The sequence below is a fragment of the Bos indicus x Bos taurus genome, chromosome 2 (assembly GCF_003369695.1).
Source record: "Bos indicus x Bos taurus breed Angus x Brahman F1 hybrid chromosome 2, Bos_hybrid_MaternalHap_v2.0, whole genome shotgun sequence".
In the NCBI taxonomy this organism is placed as follows: domain Eukaryota; kingdom Metazoa; phylum Chordata; class Mammalia; order Artiodactyla; family Bovidae; genus Bos; species Bos indicus x Bos taurus.
The window spans coordinates 30,758,166-30,774,400 of record NC_040077.1 but is presented as its reverse complement, the minus strand read 5'-3'; the positions used below and the strand labels follow the sequence as shown (position 1 = coordinate 30,774,400).

The 16,235-nt window shown below is 35.8% G+C and overlaps 1 protein-coding gene across 4 annotated transcripts in view; it reads left to right on the top strand.

The window, feature by feature from the left end:
* SCN2A (sodium voltage-gated channel alpha subunit 2) overlaps positions 1 to 16,235 on the top strand; it is a 145,191-nt gene that overhangs the window by 107,725 nt on the left and 21,231 nt on the right. For all 4 annotated transcript variants that reach the window (XM_027558895.1, XM_027558912.1, XM_027558904.1 and 1 more), the window contains 2 exons: positions 11,897 to 12,017; positions 15,956 to 16,110. In XM_027558895.1, coding sequence (XP_027414696.1) covers positions 11,897 to 12,017; positions 15,956 to 16,110 — 276 coding nt within the window. The remainder of the gene's footprint in view (positions 1 to 11,896; positions 12,018 to 15,955; positions 16,111 to 16,235) is intronic.

The following is a 16,235-nucleotide window of genomic DNA, read 5'->3' as shown; positions in this document are numbered from 1 at the left end:
GAGGTGTGCCTGTATTGCTATGAACTTTCCCCTTAGGACTGCTTTTACTGTGTCCCACAGGTTTTGGGTTGTTGTGTTTTCATTTTCATTCGTTTCTATGCAAATTTTGATTTCTTTTTTGATTTCTTCTGTGATTTGTTGGTTATTCAGCAGGGTGTTGTTCATCCTCCATATGTTGGAATTTTTAATAGTTTTTCTCCTGTAATTGAGATCTAATCTTACTGCATTGTGGTCAGAAAAGATGCTTGGAATGATTTCTATTTTTTTGAATTTACCAAGGCTAGCTTTATGGCCCAGGATGTGATCTATCCTGGAGAAGGTTCCATGTGCACTTGAGAAAAAGGTGAAATTCATTGTTTGGGGATGAAATGTCCTATAGATATCAATTAGGTCTAACTGGTCTATTGTATCGTTTAAAGTTTGTGTTTCCTTGTTAATTTTCTGTTTAGTTGATCTATCCATAGGTGTGAGTGGGGTATTAAAGTCTCCCACTATTATTGTGTTATTGTTAATTTCTCCTTTCATACTTGTTAGCATTTGTCTTACATACTGCGGTGCTCCCGTGTTGGGTGCATATATGTTTATAATTGTTATATCTTCTTCTTGGATTGATCCTTTGATCATTATGTAGTGACCTTCTTTGTCTCTTTTCACAGCCTTTGTTTTAAAGTCTATTTTATCTGATATGAGTATTGCTACTCCTGCTTTCTTTTGGTCCCTATTTGCATGGAAAATCTTTTTCCAGCCCTTCACTTTCAGTCTGTATGTGTCCCCTGTTTTGAGGTGGGTCTCCTGTAGACAACATATGTAAGGGTCTTGTTTTTGTATCCATTCAGCCAGTCTTTGTCTTTTGGTTGGGGCATTCAACCCATTTACGTTTAAGGTAATTACTGATAAGTATGATCCCGTTGCCATTTACTTTATTGTTGGGGGTTCGAATTTATACACCATTTTTGTGTTTCCTGTCTAGAGAATATCCTTTAGTATTTGTTGGAGAGCTGGTTTGGTGGTACAGAATTCTCTCAGCTTTTGCTTGTCTGAGAAGCTTTTGATTTCTCCTTCATACTTGAATGAAATCCTTGCTGGGTACAATAATCTGGGCTGTAGGTTATTTTCTTTCATCATTTTAAGTATGTCTTGCCATTCCCTCCTGGCTTGAAGAGTTTCTATTGAAAGATCAGCTGTTATCCTTATGGGAATTCCCTTGTGTGTTATTTGTTGTTTTTCCCTTGCTGCTTTTAATATTTGTTCTTTGTGTTTGATCTTTGTTAATTTGATTAATATGTGTCTTGGGGTGTTTCGCCTTGGGTTTATCCTGTTTGGGATTCTCTGGGTTTCTTGGACTTGGGTGATTATTTCCTTCCCCATTTTAGGGAAGTTTTCAACTATTATCTCCTCAAGTATTTTCTCATGGTCTTTCTTTTTGTCTTCTTCTTCTGGAACCCCTATGATTCGAATGTTGTAGCGTTTAATATTGTCCTGGAGGTCTCTGAGATTGTCCTCATTTCTTTTAATTCGTTTTTCTTTTATTCTCTCTGATTCATTTATTTCTACCATTCTATCTTCTAATTCACTAATCCTATCTTCTGCCTCTGTTATTCTACTATTTGTTGCCTCCAGAGTGTTTTTAATTTCATTTATTGCATTATTCATTATATATTGACTCTTTTTTATTTCTTCTAGGTCCTTGTTAAACCTTTCTTGCATCTTCTCAATCCTTGTCTCCAAGCTATTTATCTGTGATTCCATTTTAATTTCAAGATTTTGGATCAATTTCACTATCATTATTCGGAATTCTTTATCAGGTAGATTCCCTATCTCTTCCTCTTTTGTTTGGTTTGGTGGGCATTTATCCTGTTCCTTTATCTGCTGGCTATTCCTCTGTCTCTTCATCTTGTTTAAATTGCTGAGTTTGGGGTGTCCTTTCTGTATTCTGGCAGTTTGTGGAGTTCTCTTTATTGTGGCTTTTCCTCGCTGTGTGTGGGTTTGTACAGGTGGCTTGTCAAGGTTTCCTGGTTAGGGAAGCTTGTGTCGGTGTTCTGATGGGTGGAGCTGTATTTCTTCTCTTTGTTCAGTCTCGCTGTGGGGAGGGAGGGAGGGATGCTGCAAACAAATAACACTGGTGTGCGCTCGCAGTGCCTCAGCCACACTGGGTCTGCCCCCGCTCACGGCGCATGTAGCCTCCCTGCCCACACTGCTTGGGCTCTAGGTTGTTCCGCCGGGAACAATTCGAGGCTGGCCCTGGGTTGCATGTACCTCCCAGGTCCAAGCTGCTCAGGTTCAGGCACTCGGGTAGTCCTCAGAGGCACAGACTCAGTTGGGCCTGAGTTTTGTGCTCTTCCCAGGTCCGAGCAGCTCAAGTGATGAGGTGTTTGGCGAGCGCCAATGCTGCGACTTATCGCCTCCCCGCCACTCGGTTATCTGGGTGTAAAACCGGCGCACCTTCTCAGGCAGATGTTAACCATCCAGACCCCCAAAAAGTTTTAGTTAGCAAAGAAGCCTGCTTACAGTTTTATAGATAATGTCTCTCTGGGGCTGCGATTGCCCCCTTCCGGCTCTGGCTGCCTGTCACCGGAGGGGGAAGGTCTCTGTTCAATTCTTTGTTCCGTGCGCGGGCCTGGCGGTCTTAGGTTAGGGATGGCTTTTCGCGTGGTAGATATCCCACAGTCTGGTTTGCTAGCCCAAATTATTTCGCTCAGATAGTGCTCAGGGTATTCAGGCCAGATTCTTACTCTAAGCGATGCAGCCCGCGCTGCACCTCCCTGCCCAGCCCCCGCTTGGTAATGGCGCGTGCAGGTGTCTGCGCTGCTTCTCCACTGGGGGAGTTACCATAGGACTCGCAGTCTTCGAGTTTTAATTGTTTATTTATTTTTTCTTCCTGTTATGTTGCCCTCTGTGCTTCCAAAGCTCGGCACAGATTCGGCAGTGAGAAGGTTTCCTGTTGTTTGGAAACGTCTCTCTTTTTAAGACTCCCTTCCCGGGACGGAACTCCGTCCCTCCCTCTTTTGTCTCTTTTTTTGTCTTTTATATTTTTTCCTACCTCCTTTCGAAGAGTTGGGTTGCTTTTCTGGGTGCCTGATGTCCTCTGCCAGCATTCAGAAGTTGTTTTGTGGAATTTACTCGACGTTTAAATGCTCTTTTGATGAATTTGTGGGGGAGAAAGTGTTCTCCCCGTCCTACTCCTCCGCCATCTTGGCTCCTCCTCCTGCCTGCAGATTCTTTACCATCTGAGCCATGAGGGAAGCCCAGACACTAAAGTCAGCATTTAGAAAATAGAATTGGGTTATTAAATTTTATTTTATTTATTTTTTTTCCCGTCTTTTTTTTTAATTTTATTTTATTTTTAAACTTTACATAATTGTATTAGTTTTGCCAAATATCAAAATGAATCCGCCACAGGTATACATGTGTTCCCCATCCTGAACCCTCCTCCCTCCTCCCTCCCCATATGTAGTCCCCTCTCATCATTTTACCTAATAGTAAATATCTCCTTTAGAGTAAGGGAGGTCAAATTTTATTTTTATGTATGTTTAATTTAGCTCAGCTGGCAAAGAATCCGCCTGCAGTGCAGGAGACCCCAGTTTAATTCCTGGGTCTGGAAGATCCCCTGGAGAAGGGAGAGGCTACCCACTCCAGTGTTCTTGGGCTTCCCTGGTGGTTCAGACGATAAAGAATCCACCTGCTGTGTGGGAGACCTGGATTCAATCCCTGGGTTGGGAAGATCCCCTGGAGGAGGGCATGGCAACCCACTCCAGTATTCTTGTCTGAAGAATCCCCATGGACAGAGGAGCCTGGTGGGCTATAGTCCATGGGGCCACAGAGTTGGATATGACTGAGCAACTAGGCACAGCACAGCACATGTTTAATTTATGGTGTTAACTAAAAATTAATTATGAAGAATCAAATGTTGACGTCACCAGTCCATTTAAACCTTTGGCTAAGTTTGAGTATCTTTTGAGGTAGGATAACTTGACATTCACTATTCTTAATTTTCAGAAATTTTAAAACCTCAAACTTCTCCAAAATAGCATGTATTTTGCCTCATCTCAAACCGTTGTGTTTCACATTAGAGAAATATCTAGTAAGGTGGGGCTTATAGTAGGAAAAATCAAAACTCTCTTCTCAGTTTCTCTTGTAAACATTAGACTTTTTCATGTGTTTTCCATTTGAGTTAGGTATTCCAAAATAACACACGTGAAGTCACTACTTTGGAATTGGAGGCAGAGAGCTGATCTGCCAGTTGAAAGTAGAATTATTTTGTTGTTTTAGCTGTGGAGTCTTTTCAGTACTTGTGTAGAGATTGCTACTTGTGTTTTAAAATTTATTATTTGGTAAAATTTTCAATTATGGCTTTATGTAAAACTTCTTAAATATAAACTCATAAACAAATAAAGGATTAGAGCAATAGCCTAGAAGGGCCTATGTTCAAGTTACAATCTTCTGGCATTTGGTAACTCTATACTAGAAAACAAAAGAGAACTGAAATAAGTATCCAAGAATTACAAGTATTCCCACCTGAGATATCTTTTTAGGGTTCTGCCTTCAAGTTACTTTTGTCCGGTCATTTTCTTAATTAGTAGGGTTGGATTTTGGTATTAAGTATCACATGTGAAGTATTAACAAATGGAATAAGATATTTATACTAAATGATATTCTTTCTAACTGATTTGAAATATTAAAGGAAAAAAATGGAGCACCTTTTAATTTTTGGAATGCCTATAATGAATCCCTTCTTATAAGGCAGACTAACCAAGTGGACACAGAGGTTATTTAGGTGTTGGAACTAAATCCTCTTCTATTTTATCTTTGCCAAATTTGTGTGATTCTTTGACAGCTTTCTGTAGATTCTCTAGAGTATATCATTTTAAATTCATATGGTAATTGTATGCTTTAACTCAAGTTACTTTGACCGTATGTAATGTCATTCCTTTCATACTTTTGATTTCCAATGCTTGATTTCTTTTATAGAGTTTTAATAATTTAAGCCATGCTTGAATGATTATTTTTCAAAGTAAAATTTATTAGTGCAATATAGTGACCTTCACTGCTTACCGTTCTTACTTCTCACAGGGGTAAAAGCAAGCTGGAGCCATCAAGAATGCAGCTCTGGTGTTTTTTAACCAGCCAGAGACTTCTGCCACCACTTTTACCCAGGTTACCTAAGCAAATTGTACATATATAAATATGATTAGTTTCTAAATGAATTTTGACTGGCCTGCATGTTACTCAGCTACATTCCTTGCCCATCCATTGGCAGTAAAATAAAAACATGCACAGCTGCTCTTATGCTGAGTCATAAAGCATGGTCAGGCAAGTCTGGCAACCCTAACTTTTTAAAAACTGAGGTAGCTGCTAATTTTCTTACATAGATTTTTATAGAAATTACATTCAGTGAAAAATAAAAGTGCATGCGTTTATAGATTATTTAATTCCATTTAACATTACAGAGTTTTGAACATGCTGAGGGTCTAAAGGAGAAATATAAGGTACTCTTTGAAAAGCTCTTGCAGGACGCTTTCACTCCTCTGCCCTTTTCTTAAGTAAATGAAACCCTTATGAGTGTACTTTGTTGGTAATTTGTTGTTCAGTGTCATATTAAATTTTTCTGAAGGGTAATCTGCAAGTTAGAGCAATCCCTTATTCATGTGCAAACTTTCTGAAGGATGTTTTAATGTGATAATAATGTAAATGGAATGTTATGGTTTTGCTGCCAGCAGCACTGGTACAATTTTTATCTGCTTCATTTCAGAGAAAATGGTATTGCTCTATTTAGCACTTGACCAAGAGTATTTTGCCTTTAGAATACAATTCTCCTGGAGAATCTGTTGATATTTACCCCTAAAACTCCTGAAAATGAAAGAAAAGGAAATGAATTTCTTTTGTACACCAAAAAGGAAAGATAGGAAGGAAAGAAGGAAGGAAGAAAAAGAAACAAACAGAAATGTTATAGATGGTATATTCACTCTGAAAAAAGATCTGAAATCTACTTTCTTCATTGTATTGCTCCTCTATACTTTGTGTTTTTGTCTCTCTTTTATTTCATCTAGAACTTCTGGGAAACTTTCTCTTAAAGAATATTATTCAAATATATCATGCAACGCAAACTCATATAGAAAGAAAACCAATGTGAACTCTACTCCTTTCATATTTACTAAATGAAGGGACCTACTAGTCATTCAGCTAAGGCAGTGAGTGTAACACCATTCTCTAGGCTCCATTTAGCAGAACTTTCATTTTCTGATGTTTAAATCACAGTTTTCTCCTAAAATATGTTAACCAAATTGTTCAACCCAATTTAATTTCTTTCAAGAAATGTTAATTAAATGCTTTGTAATTTAGATGCAGTTCCCTCTCCTTCTGCCATTAAAAGCATAAAACAACCCTAACATAAGCACATTTGGCTCTTTGGGTGGAGCAACAATCATGGATTTGGGGGAGCATTTTTTAAAAATATTTCGGAACAAAATATTCAGTCACCGGCACTCTACATTAATGAAAGATAATGCCCTCTATACTGGAGGAATGAGACCAATATCACTAATCATATAAATTAAGACCCCAAATAAAACAGATACCCATATACACAGTAACTAGACAGAATTATTTTTTCCTGTTATGCATTAATTCTTCAGAAAAGTATGAAATTTGACTCCTTAAGATAATAGCTTCTTTTTCCTGGTTTCTTAGAAAGAGGTAAGATTAGTTTTCCTATTCTCTGTGTTATTATTGTTGTTTAGTTGCTAAGTCATGTACAACTCTTTTGTGACCCCACGGAATGTAGCCCACCAGGCTCTTCTGTCCATGGGATTTCCCAGGCAAGAATACTGGAGTGTGTTGCCATTTCCTTCTCCAGGGGATCTTCCCAACCCTAGTCTCCTGCACTGGCCGGCAGATTCTTCACCACTGGGCCACCAGAGAAGCCCTAAGAGAGCAGTATACTGAACTCTAGTACAAGGAGTAGGAAAGGAGAGAAGGCTGTGTAGAGAAGGTTTGGGTAAGCAGTGGTAGAATGGTTTCAGTAAAAACTCATCTATAATTTTATCCTGGAGAACATATAAATCTTCAAGGGAAAGTTTTCCAGTGGGATAGTGATTAAAGGATTTTTAAAAAGCTCTAAATATCCTTAATGTAAGCAAAAAAAAGTTGACCAAACATGAGTCTTTGGGACTGAAGGATTATTTTTGCCATCCCAAGAAAGATATTTAAAGCTTTGCTATTTATGGATTACAGAATTTTGTAACATGTCTGTTATAAAGACAAAAATGATTATTTGAATAATGTAAAACGATGATAATAACAGTTTTGATTTTGCTTTTCCTCACTAAGAAGAATAATTCCTTTCTATTATTAATGTGTCACTTTGGCCTATCCTGTAGGAACCATAATCATCACTCTCATTACCTTGATATTAAGATTTTTCACATAAAATGACCTAGAATTCCTTAAGTATGGGCTAGCATTAGGATCCACATGGATCAAAGAATTGTCATTCTTGATGACCAAAATAGATATGGAATACTTGGTTTAATCTATATTTTAATTATCTTTTTTAAAAAAATCCCAATTTATTTTATTGACTAGGATTAGCATATACCTTTTGTCCAAATTATATACTTTATTTATTGATTACATTTTCTTAGAAATATCTTAACTTCATAATAAGAAAAAAAGTGTACCTTTGAAAAACTTAATAGAAAATGATGTTTTCTGTCCCTTTTCTGTGTTATGTTTTAAAAAATGCTTCTACTTTCTGAAAGAAGGACTATGAGTTTGGCAGATTTCTGATAATAGTTTGTCAATGATATGGAAAGTAAAAGTTGGAAGTATAGTGTTTAAAAATAAGAAATGAAATATTGTATCTTGATATTTATTAGATCATTAACCAAAATACAATTCTGCCCTGCTTAACTCCTAAGATTATGGTGACCCAGCACTTTGAGGAACCTAGCAGACGTTCAGTAGTAAGAACCCTGTAACATGAAATTTTCACTTAAAAAAAAAAGTTCAGCTAATATTTCACCTGAAAATAAATGATTGCCAATGCCAGGCATAGCAAATAATTCTCTGTGCATGTTTAATTTCTTGACTATCCTGACATTGGGGGACATCCATATTTTAAGGGTTGAGTAGGGAAGGGCTGTACTAACAGTATCATTCAGTTCACTTGTCTTCCAATAAATAAGCAAGATTATAATAAGGGAACCTAAACATCTAAATTTTACCAAAGCAAAGAACTGGTTTTATTTCTAACTGGTTAATTTTTTGCTCTCTTACTCATGTGGAATTTTGCAGTGAATTATGCCTACATTGGAAAATTTACAAAGAAGCTTTATTTGAAAGTTATTCTTTTAAGTATATGAGTACTAATAGTTCCATATAAATGATGTACATTTGACAATTCTAATTGGTGAATTTGTACTGTAGTTAGAATTAATCGTGATTACGACCTTACCTGAAGCTGAAAAGTTTTATATTCTTAATTTGACTCATTTGGATTTTATAGACTCTTTATGCATTTTATCTGTTTTAATTAACACATTTTATAATATTATGATATTTGCCTCATGTGATTTTAAGAAAGTCATTGAATTGTTGTCAGGAAAGGTTTTATAAATCAGAATTTCTTGCCTACATCTCAAGATTGTTATTTAAAGTAAGCTTTTTAATGAAATGTCCCAATGTATATTTAACTTTATATTAATACATATAAGAATATGACTATAACAAACTAATACTAAGTTCATGGTCATGACGCCTGGGAATCAACAGTATTCCAAGCACTATCTTGAACCTACAATGTTTAGTTACATATCACATCTACTAAATGTTTTAAATTGATAAAGATTGGCTTAACTCATGAATCATCAAATAGTTTTCTAGGGAATCCTAACAAAGTGGGATACAGAAGACCTTGAATCCAGCTACTAACTCAGTATGCCTTTTGACAAGATAATTAAAGCCACATTTCTTTCTCTAAGTAGACACTGGATTGGTTGGTGTTGAGGATTAATGTGTACCCTAGCTTTTTAATTTGTAGAGCAAGTAAAGGTATTCAAGTAATACATGTAACAGGTAGTTCCTGTGCTCTTCCACTTGAGGAGGAAGATGAAGAAGGATAAGATTTCCTTAGAGAGACTCCATTCACTGCTGGGATTGTAGATCCATGTACATAGAGTAGAAGGAGGGAAAACATTGTCAAAATGAGTTAGTGTTAGTTTTCCTGACTCCAGAATTAAAGTACAGTTTATTTATTTAATAGTTTATTTTATAGTTTCATCTTAGGTCTGATTAATTGGAAGCCTGATGTTTAGACAGCACTTCATTACTTACGCAAGTTAGAATCTGAAAGAGATTTGTGTTTCTCTGTACTAACATGAGAATGTTATGTGTATTCCCTTGAATGTGAATATAAAAGATAGGAGGTGTTAGAAGTACTTAGTGGTAGAACAAAAGAGTTCCTGAGTTGGGTATTCATTCATTTATTCAAGGAACATCTATTAAACACAAACATTAGCAATAGTTCCTAGGGATCAGAGATGGCCAAAACATGATCTTTGCTTCAGAGGGTTAAGCTAGTGAGATACATATTCTAGAAACACAAAACTTTTATGTTGCACCTTTAAAAAATAATCTGACCTCTAACTATACAAATATCTGACTTCAATTAGAAAAATATCTAGTAATTCAGTGTCGGTACTAAGACACCACATTAAACGAAAGGTATTGTAGTTGATGCTACAGAGATCATCTGGAAACTTTTGAATATTTTAAACCAAAATTCCATGGAATGTTGTCTGGTGACTTCTGCTAGTCACTATCAAGGACTAGCCTTCATTCTGTTACGAAGAAGCTCCTTCATTCATTCATTTTTAATTATTAAATTAACTTTAATTGGAAAATAATTACAATATTGTGATGATTTTTGCCATACATCAACATGAGTCAGCCACTGGTATACCTTTTTCCCTCTATCCTGACCCTCCCTCCCACCTTCCCTAAAGAATATTTATAGAGTACCTGAGCTATATATACCTAGCACTGCTGCAAGTTCTGATGCAGCCATTCACCAGTATGGAGCGCCCTGAAAATGGATCATCAAAGAAATTCTCTAGGGAATCCTGGCAAAGTGGGGTACAGTAAGCCTAGAATCATCCCCTAATCCCTAACCAACCCGTAATTGAAGTGTGATCCTTTTTCCTAAAAAGAATGTTTTCCATTTCTTGTTTGGGCTGTTTGTAGTTAGATTAGATATAACTAAGCTTCACTTATTCTGATTACCTATGTCATGTTTCAATATCCAGTAAATAATATGATCAATATTTCAGGTCCCAAATACTATAACATCTTCATGTAAATAAAATTGATAGGATAATTTAGCTATAAAGGATAGGAAATTATAAAAAGTCATGTAATATTTCTTCTTAGAATACTGTACATTCAAATTCTAAAAACAAAGATATTATAATTAAGTATCCGTCCAGTGTTATGATATAATTGGTAGTAGAAAAAGAAATCAATAAACTTCAAGTGCCTTATAATATATAATCCTTAATTTTAAATGGTTTGGTTGAATTTAAAAATAACCCTGAACTAGTTTTAATGGAGGAGACATATGATATTTTTGCTTCTATCAGTGGTATTGTTAAATTACACACAGAAGTATTTTCTGTTATATCTATAGTGTATATAAATATGCTTACTTTATCAGTACCACTATGCCAAGGAAATATTTCATATAAAGAAAATTATTTTCAGAAAATAAAGGAACCAGATTCTTAGGGAAATCTATAGAACCCTTAGCCCAAATATAAATCAAATGTTTCTAGTACTGACTACAACATCTATTTTAGAATGGGTTCAACATACTTCAATGTGCATTTTATCATGTGCTTACCTCATCCCCTTTATAAAGTAGCTCCTATCAGCTCAGCCATTTCCTAATGTTATACACTAATAGTAATAACATTGTAACAGGTCCGAGAATGCTGTGGCCCAAACTACTCTGATTCCATGTGGCACTCATACCTGGCCCTGTGTCGTTCCTGCAGCATTTTAAGACCGGGTTAAAGACTGGATCCCTTCATTTATGCTGATCCCATGAACGACCTGACTTGGCTAAAGTTTATTGCATTTCAAGATTTAAAACAACTTCTTTCTATTATATTTTTCTTTTGGTGGTATTTGATTTAACTTAAAGGAAAACAAAACAACAACCAAAGATTCATTTCTGCCTTTATTAACTGGAGAGGTAAGAGTGCCAGAGTAACAAGTAGTTTCCAAATGCACAATGAAACACAGGAGTGCATTGGCCAAAGAGAATGCAAACAATCGGCTCTTGCTATAAAGCTAACAATGTGCTGCTCTTTTCAGAATTAGAAAATTAGAGAATATGTTTAATAACAACCAGTGGTATATGTTTTCATGTCAATGAAAAGTGGATAAATTTAGACTTTGCTGTTTATGTGCGTTTGATCAAATCTTTTCTGCATTTGACATGAAAATACACTTGTGCAGCTTCTGTTGGTTGGGTCACAATTTTAGAATAAAACCACCTAAACTACTTCACAAAAGCGAGATCGCAGACTACCATACGACTCTGGCAGCTTATGTAAGCTCTGCATGATTTTATTTCAGAATCTCTCTCTATAAAGGAGCTTAATCAAAGATTACTTAAGTGGTTAGCACCACATTTTTAAAGAAAAAAAAATACTGTGGTGCTGAATCTAATCTTGTGACCCCCCACCTCTACCAAAGCAGACTGGCATTATGTTTAAGAGATTCTTAAATTTCAGATCAAGGAAATGAATACAGAAGACTTAAGGGCACGCCTTTGGAATTTTTATATTATAGATTAAAGAAACTATTTTAAAAGCTTTTCTGTGGAATTGATTTTCAGAAGCTAAATGCAACTAGTTCATCTGAAGGCAGCACAGTTGATATAGGAGCTCCCGCTGAGGGGGAACAACCTGAAGCTGAGCCTGAAGAATCTCTGGAGCCTGAAGCCTGTTTTACGGAAGGTGAGGAACAGAGCATGTACGCTGCTTAGACCTCTCTGATCTAGCCGTCTCTTCCCTCCCTCCCTGGCTCGTTCTAACCCTCTATAGGTATCCAGCAACTGTACATTTACTTGTTTGTTTGTTGCTTTTTCTATATCAAAGCATAGATGATTTTTGAAAAATGAAGATTTAATTTATGGCATCAGATCCAGTTTTCTATTTTTGTGAATCCTGTTCTACTCTAAGAAATGCTGCTAACTATCTGGGTGTTTTTGGTGGCCTTGTAGATAGAATCTTTGATAGACAAGAAAACCCAATCATACATATTTCTCTCTGCCTTTAAAAAAATAAAAGAAAAAAATTTAAGTTGAAGGAGTAATTTATTGTTTACTGTTTTGTCAGGTTATAATGGTACGAATTGATTAATTTACATTTAAAGTGTCCATGAACACTTTGCCATTTGATACTGGAACACATTCTTAAATAAATGTGGTGGTTATGTTATTAAAAAGGAACTGTCCATGAATAACAATTACCTGTATCTGTCAAGGTCAAATATATATTATTAGTTCTGAATGATACTAGATAATCAATAATGAAATATCAAAATATACTGAGTGATACAGTATGGGGCACCACGTCACTGGAGTAATACTAAGAGGATTTTGTGAAGAAAGCTAAAATTATGTTATTTGAGGTGTGGATCAGTTATCTCTGGAACAATAATGTGTACCAAACCACTCAAAACTTATCATGTAACAAAAATCGTATCTTTGCTCACAAGCCCATGGCTGGCAAGATGATTTTGCTGATCTTGGTTGGGATTAGTCCTAGAGCTGAGGTCTTAGATGAGACAATTGCCTGACTCAGCTCCATCCACACTCTGGCCCAGGCTTGTTCTCATGGTGAAAGCAAAGGAGTGAGAGAGGAAGCCTAAATGCCAAGCACTCGTCAATCCTCCACTTACATCAGGTTTTCTCAGTCCTGTTCACCAAAGCAAAAGTGCAATCCAGATTCAATGTGGGAGTGTACTACAAACAAAGAGGCATAAATATTAGTACAATAGCAGACCATGACAAATCTCTATTGTAGGTACAGAACTGTTTCTCTAAAACCCTAGGAATCACTTCATCCTTAACTCATTTTTTTGGTTGATATCTATTTAATAATTCATCCTATGTCTTAGCCCCAAATTCAATATCATATAATAAACACTTAAACAAAAGTTTATTTTAATAATGATGATAGTAATGCTATTTAATTACAACTAATTCTAGAAGTGTTCCCTTCATTTTCATTTCATTTAAGAACATTAAAGCTGTTTAATTTGAACTTTAAGCTAATTTTAAAAATATGTGATTATGCAAGTGTCAAAATTGATGTCAATAGATTTAAGAGTTTTGCAGATGAGTACATTACATACACCTATTGCTTTTGGACTTGAATGCATTAGAGAAAACAAATATTTATGTATTCATTGTCAATTTTTAAATTATTTCAGAGGAAGAGATATTTTTTCAGCATGTTATGAGGGAAGCCACTTTTTTCTACTCTTTCTTCCAAAATTCTGCACATATATCAGTGAAGTTAGTTGATTTTGAAAAAAAATTATGACTTCACAAAACATTCAAGAGGTTAGATATATCACAAAAATAATTTATGTAGTATTAGTTGTTATTCTTTCCCAGACAATTAGCTTATTTTTAGGGTTACAATATATTAATAATAATATTTATGGTAATATCAACATTTGTTTTTTGTGAAGTTAAAAAACATTTCAATATGAAGTATAACCAACCATAACATTATAGAACACAATAATAAAAAATATGTAGACACTCACCAACCAACGAGAAGGCAATGGCAACCCACTCCAGTGTTCTTGCCTGGAGAATCCCAGGGACGGGGGAGCCTGGTGGGCTGCCGTCTTTGGGGTCGCACAGAGTCGGACACGACTGAAGCGACTTAGCAGCAGCAGCACCACCACCAACCAACTTTAGCAGTTTGAATATTTTTGTTTTATTTGCTTCAGGTTTTTTGTTTAAGAATAAATCAGATACAGATTTGACCCCCTTTGGACCCTTTCCTTATCCCATCCTTTGCTTCCCTCTCAGAAATGAACCAGTGTCCCAAATTTAGCATTTATCCTTCCTGCTAACATTGATCTTTTTATATTGAACAGTATTTTTTCATCTCATATCCTCTTTAGGGGAAAAAAAAATAATAATTTCAGTTCCACCTAGTTCATTACAAATATTTTCAAGGCATGTTACTCTTCTTAATCCTTTGGGAGACAGAAATGTGAAAAAGATCACCCTCAAAGAAACAAGAAATATATGCTATTTATTTATTACTTGAAACACTAATAATATTTAAGAGGACTTCATTAAATTTTCATGAAACAAATTATATGATCTGGCTGACATTATAAAGTAGCATCTGATAAATATCTGTGCATTAAAATATTATGCTTCTTCAAAATGAGGTTTCTACTTTTCTATTCCTTGAACAAGAGGTCTCTGTCAGAGTCAAACCTCTATGTCAGGAATCTTCTCTTTCTCACACCCCAGCGCCCCCATATACATGTGCTGCCAGGTCCTGTTACTTAGTAGACTCTTTTGCCCCTGACCATTGTCACCACCATCACCCTTGTTTTCACTTTCTTTCATGTTACATTGACTGAATCTTCTAGACTCTTGACTATCTGTCCATCTTTTGTCTTCTAGCCATCTGATGCCTTGTACAGGCATAGATCATTCTAAATCAATATTCTTATCAGGTAAATCTTCATAACTCCCAAATAAACCCTTTAGTGTTGTCCCCGTTAGATAGCACACAAAATCTAAGTTCTCTAACTGAATCTTTCAGGTCCTTTTCAGATTGGCTCTAGCTGTCTTTTCTGGTGGTAATTCCCAATTTTCTGCTTCATACAATTTCCAAATTTCCCTGCCACCAGACTTTATTTATTTCATTGCTTCTCCATTCCTTTGCAGCTCTATGTATTAGAGCTGATTCTAACACATCCTTCAAAGTTTAACCCCCAATCCACTTCTGTACAGCTCAGTATTAGGAGTTAACCTGCTGGTAAACTCTAACAAGAGTTTTCTTTCTATAACTATGATATCTATGGACAAATCTTCCCTACTTGAAATGCTTACTGTGTTTAGAGACACACTGCGTTTTGCATATTCTAGTATTATAATTGTCCAGTATAATTCCTTGAATAAACAAGTATGCAATAAATATTTGTTGAGAAGCCTTTGATCTAGTAAACCACAAAAGTGTTTGTTACCTTATTGCTGATAATGGCTGGAGTTGCAGAAACATACATATTCAATAATAGTAGGATCTTTATATCAATTCTTGTTTATCTCTGGTTATCTTATTTAGAGAAGTATTATGAAACTTTCCAAAATTCTATTTAGTGAAGTCGCTCAGTCGTGTCTGACCCTTTGCGATCCCATGGACTGTAGCCTACCAGGCTCCTCCATCCATGGAATTTTCCAGGCAAGAGTACTAGAGTGGGCTGCCATTTCCTTCTCCAGGGAAAATTTTATTTACTTGTGACTAAAAGGGAAATGTTTACATTGTATCATTAAGTGAACTAATTAGAAATCACATATAAAGTTCAAATATGAGTGGAATTATAGGATAGGGATAGGATGGAAATACTAACCTTTGGTGATTTCTTTCTTTCTCTTGTTCTGTACTGAGGTTTTATAATGTAATACATTATACTATATTATTAGACCATTATAATAGCCCCATAAGCACTAAAAAATAGTTTTTGGATGAATGATTTTAAAATGTGTAGATGATTTCTATGTCTACAAGTGAAAGCCATCTTAAAAAATAAAGTTATTTATAATGTATCAGGTAATAATGTAGGTGAATCTCCCACCCACACAAATATGCACAAAGAGTGATATTTTTTCTTCATTTGCTTTGACATATTTTAGACTGTGTGCGGAAGTTTAAGTGTTGTCAGATAAGCATAGAAGAAGGCAAAGGGAAACTCTGGTGGAACTTGAGAAAAACTTGCTATAAGATAGTGGAGCATAACTGGTTTGAAACCTTCATTGTCTTCATGATTCTGGTCAGCAGTGGGGCACTGGTAGGTAACATGATCTGCTCCTTTACTTTTACCTGAAACCCTTTACCTTTCCCCTCAATCAACCTCCTATTGCACAAAAAGGTGTTTTCACAAGAAGGTGTTTGTGAAGATGAGAGACATTGTAT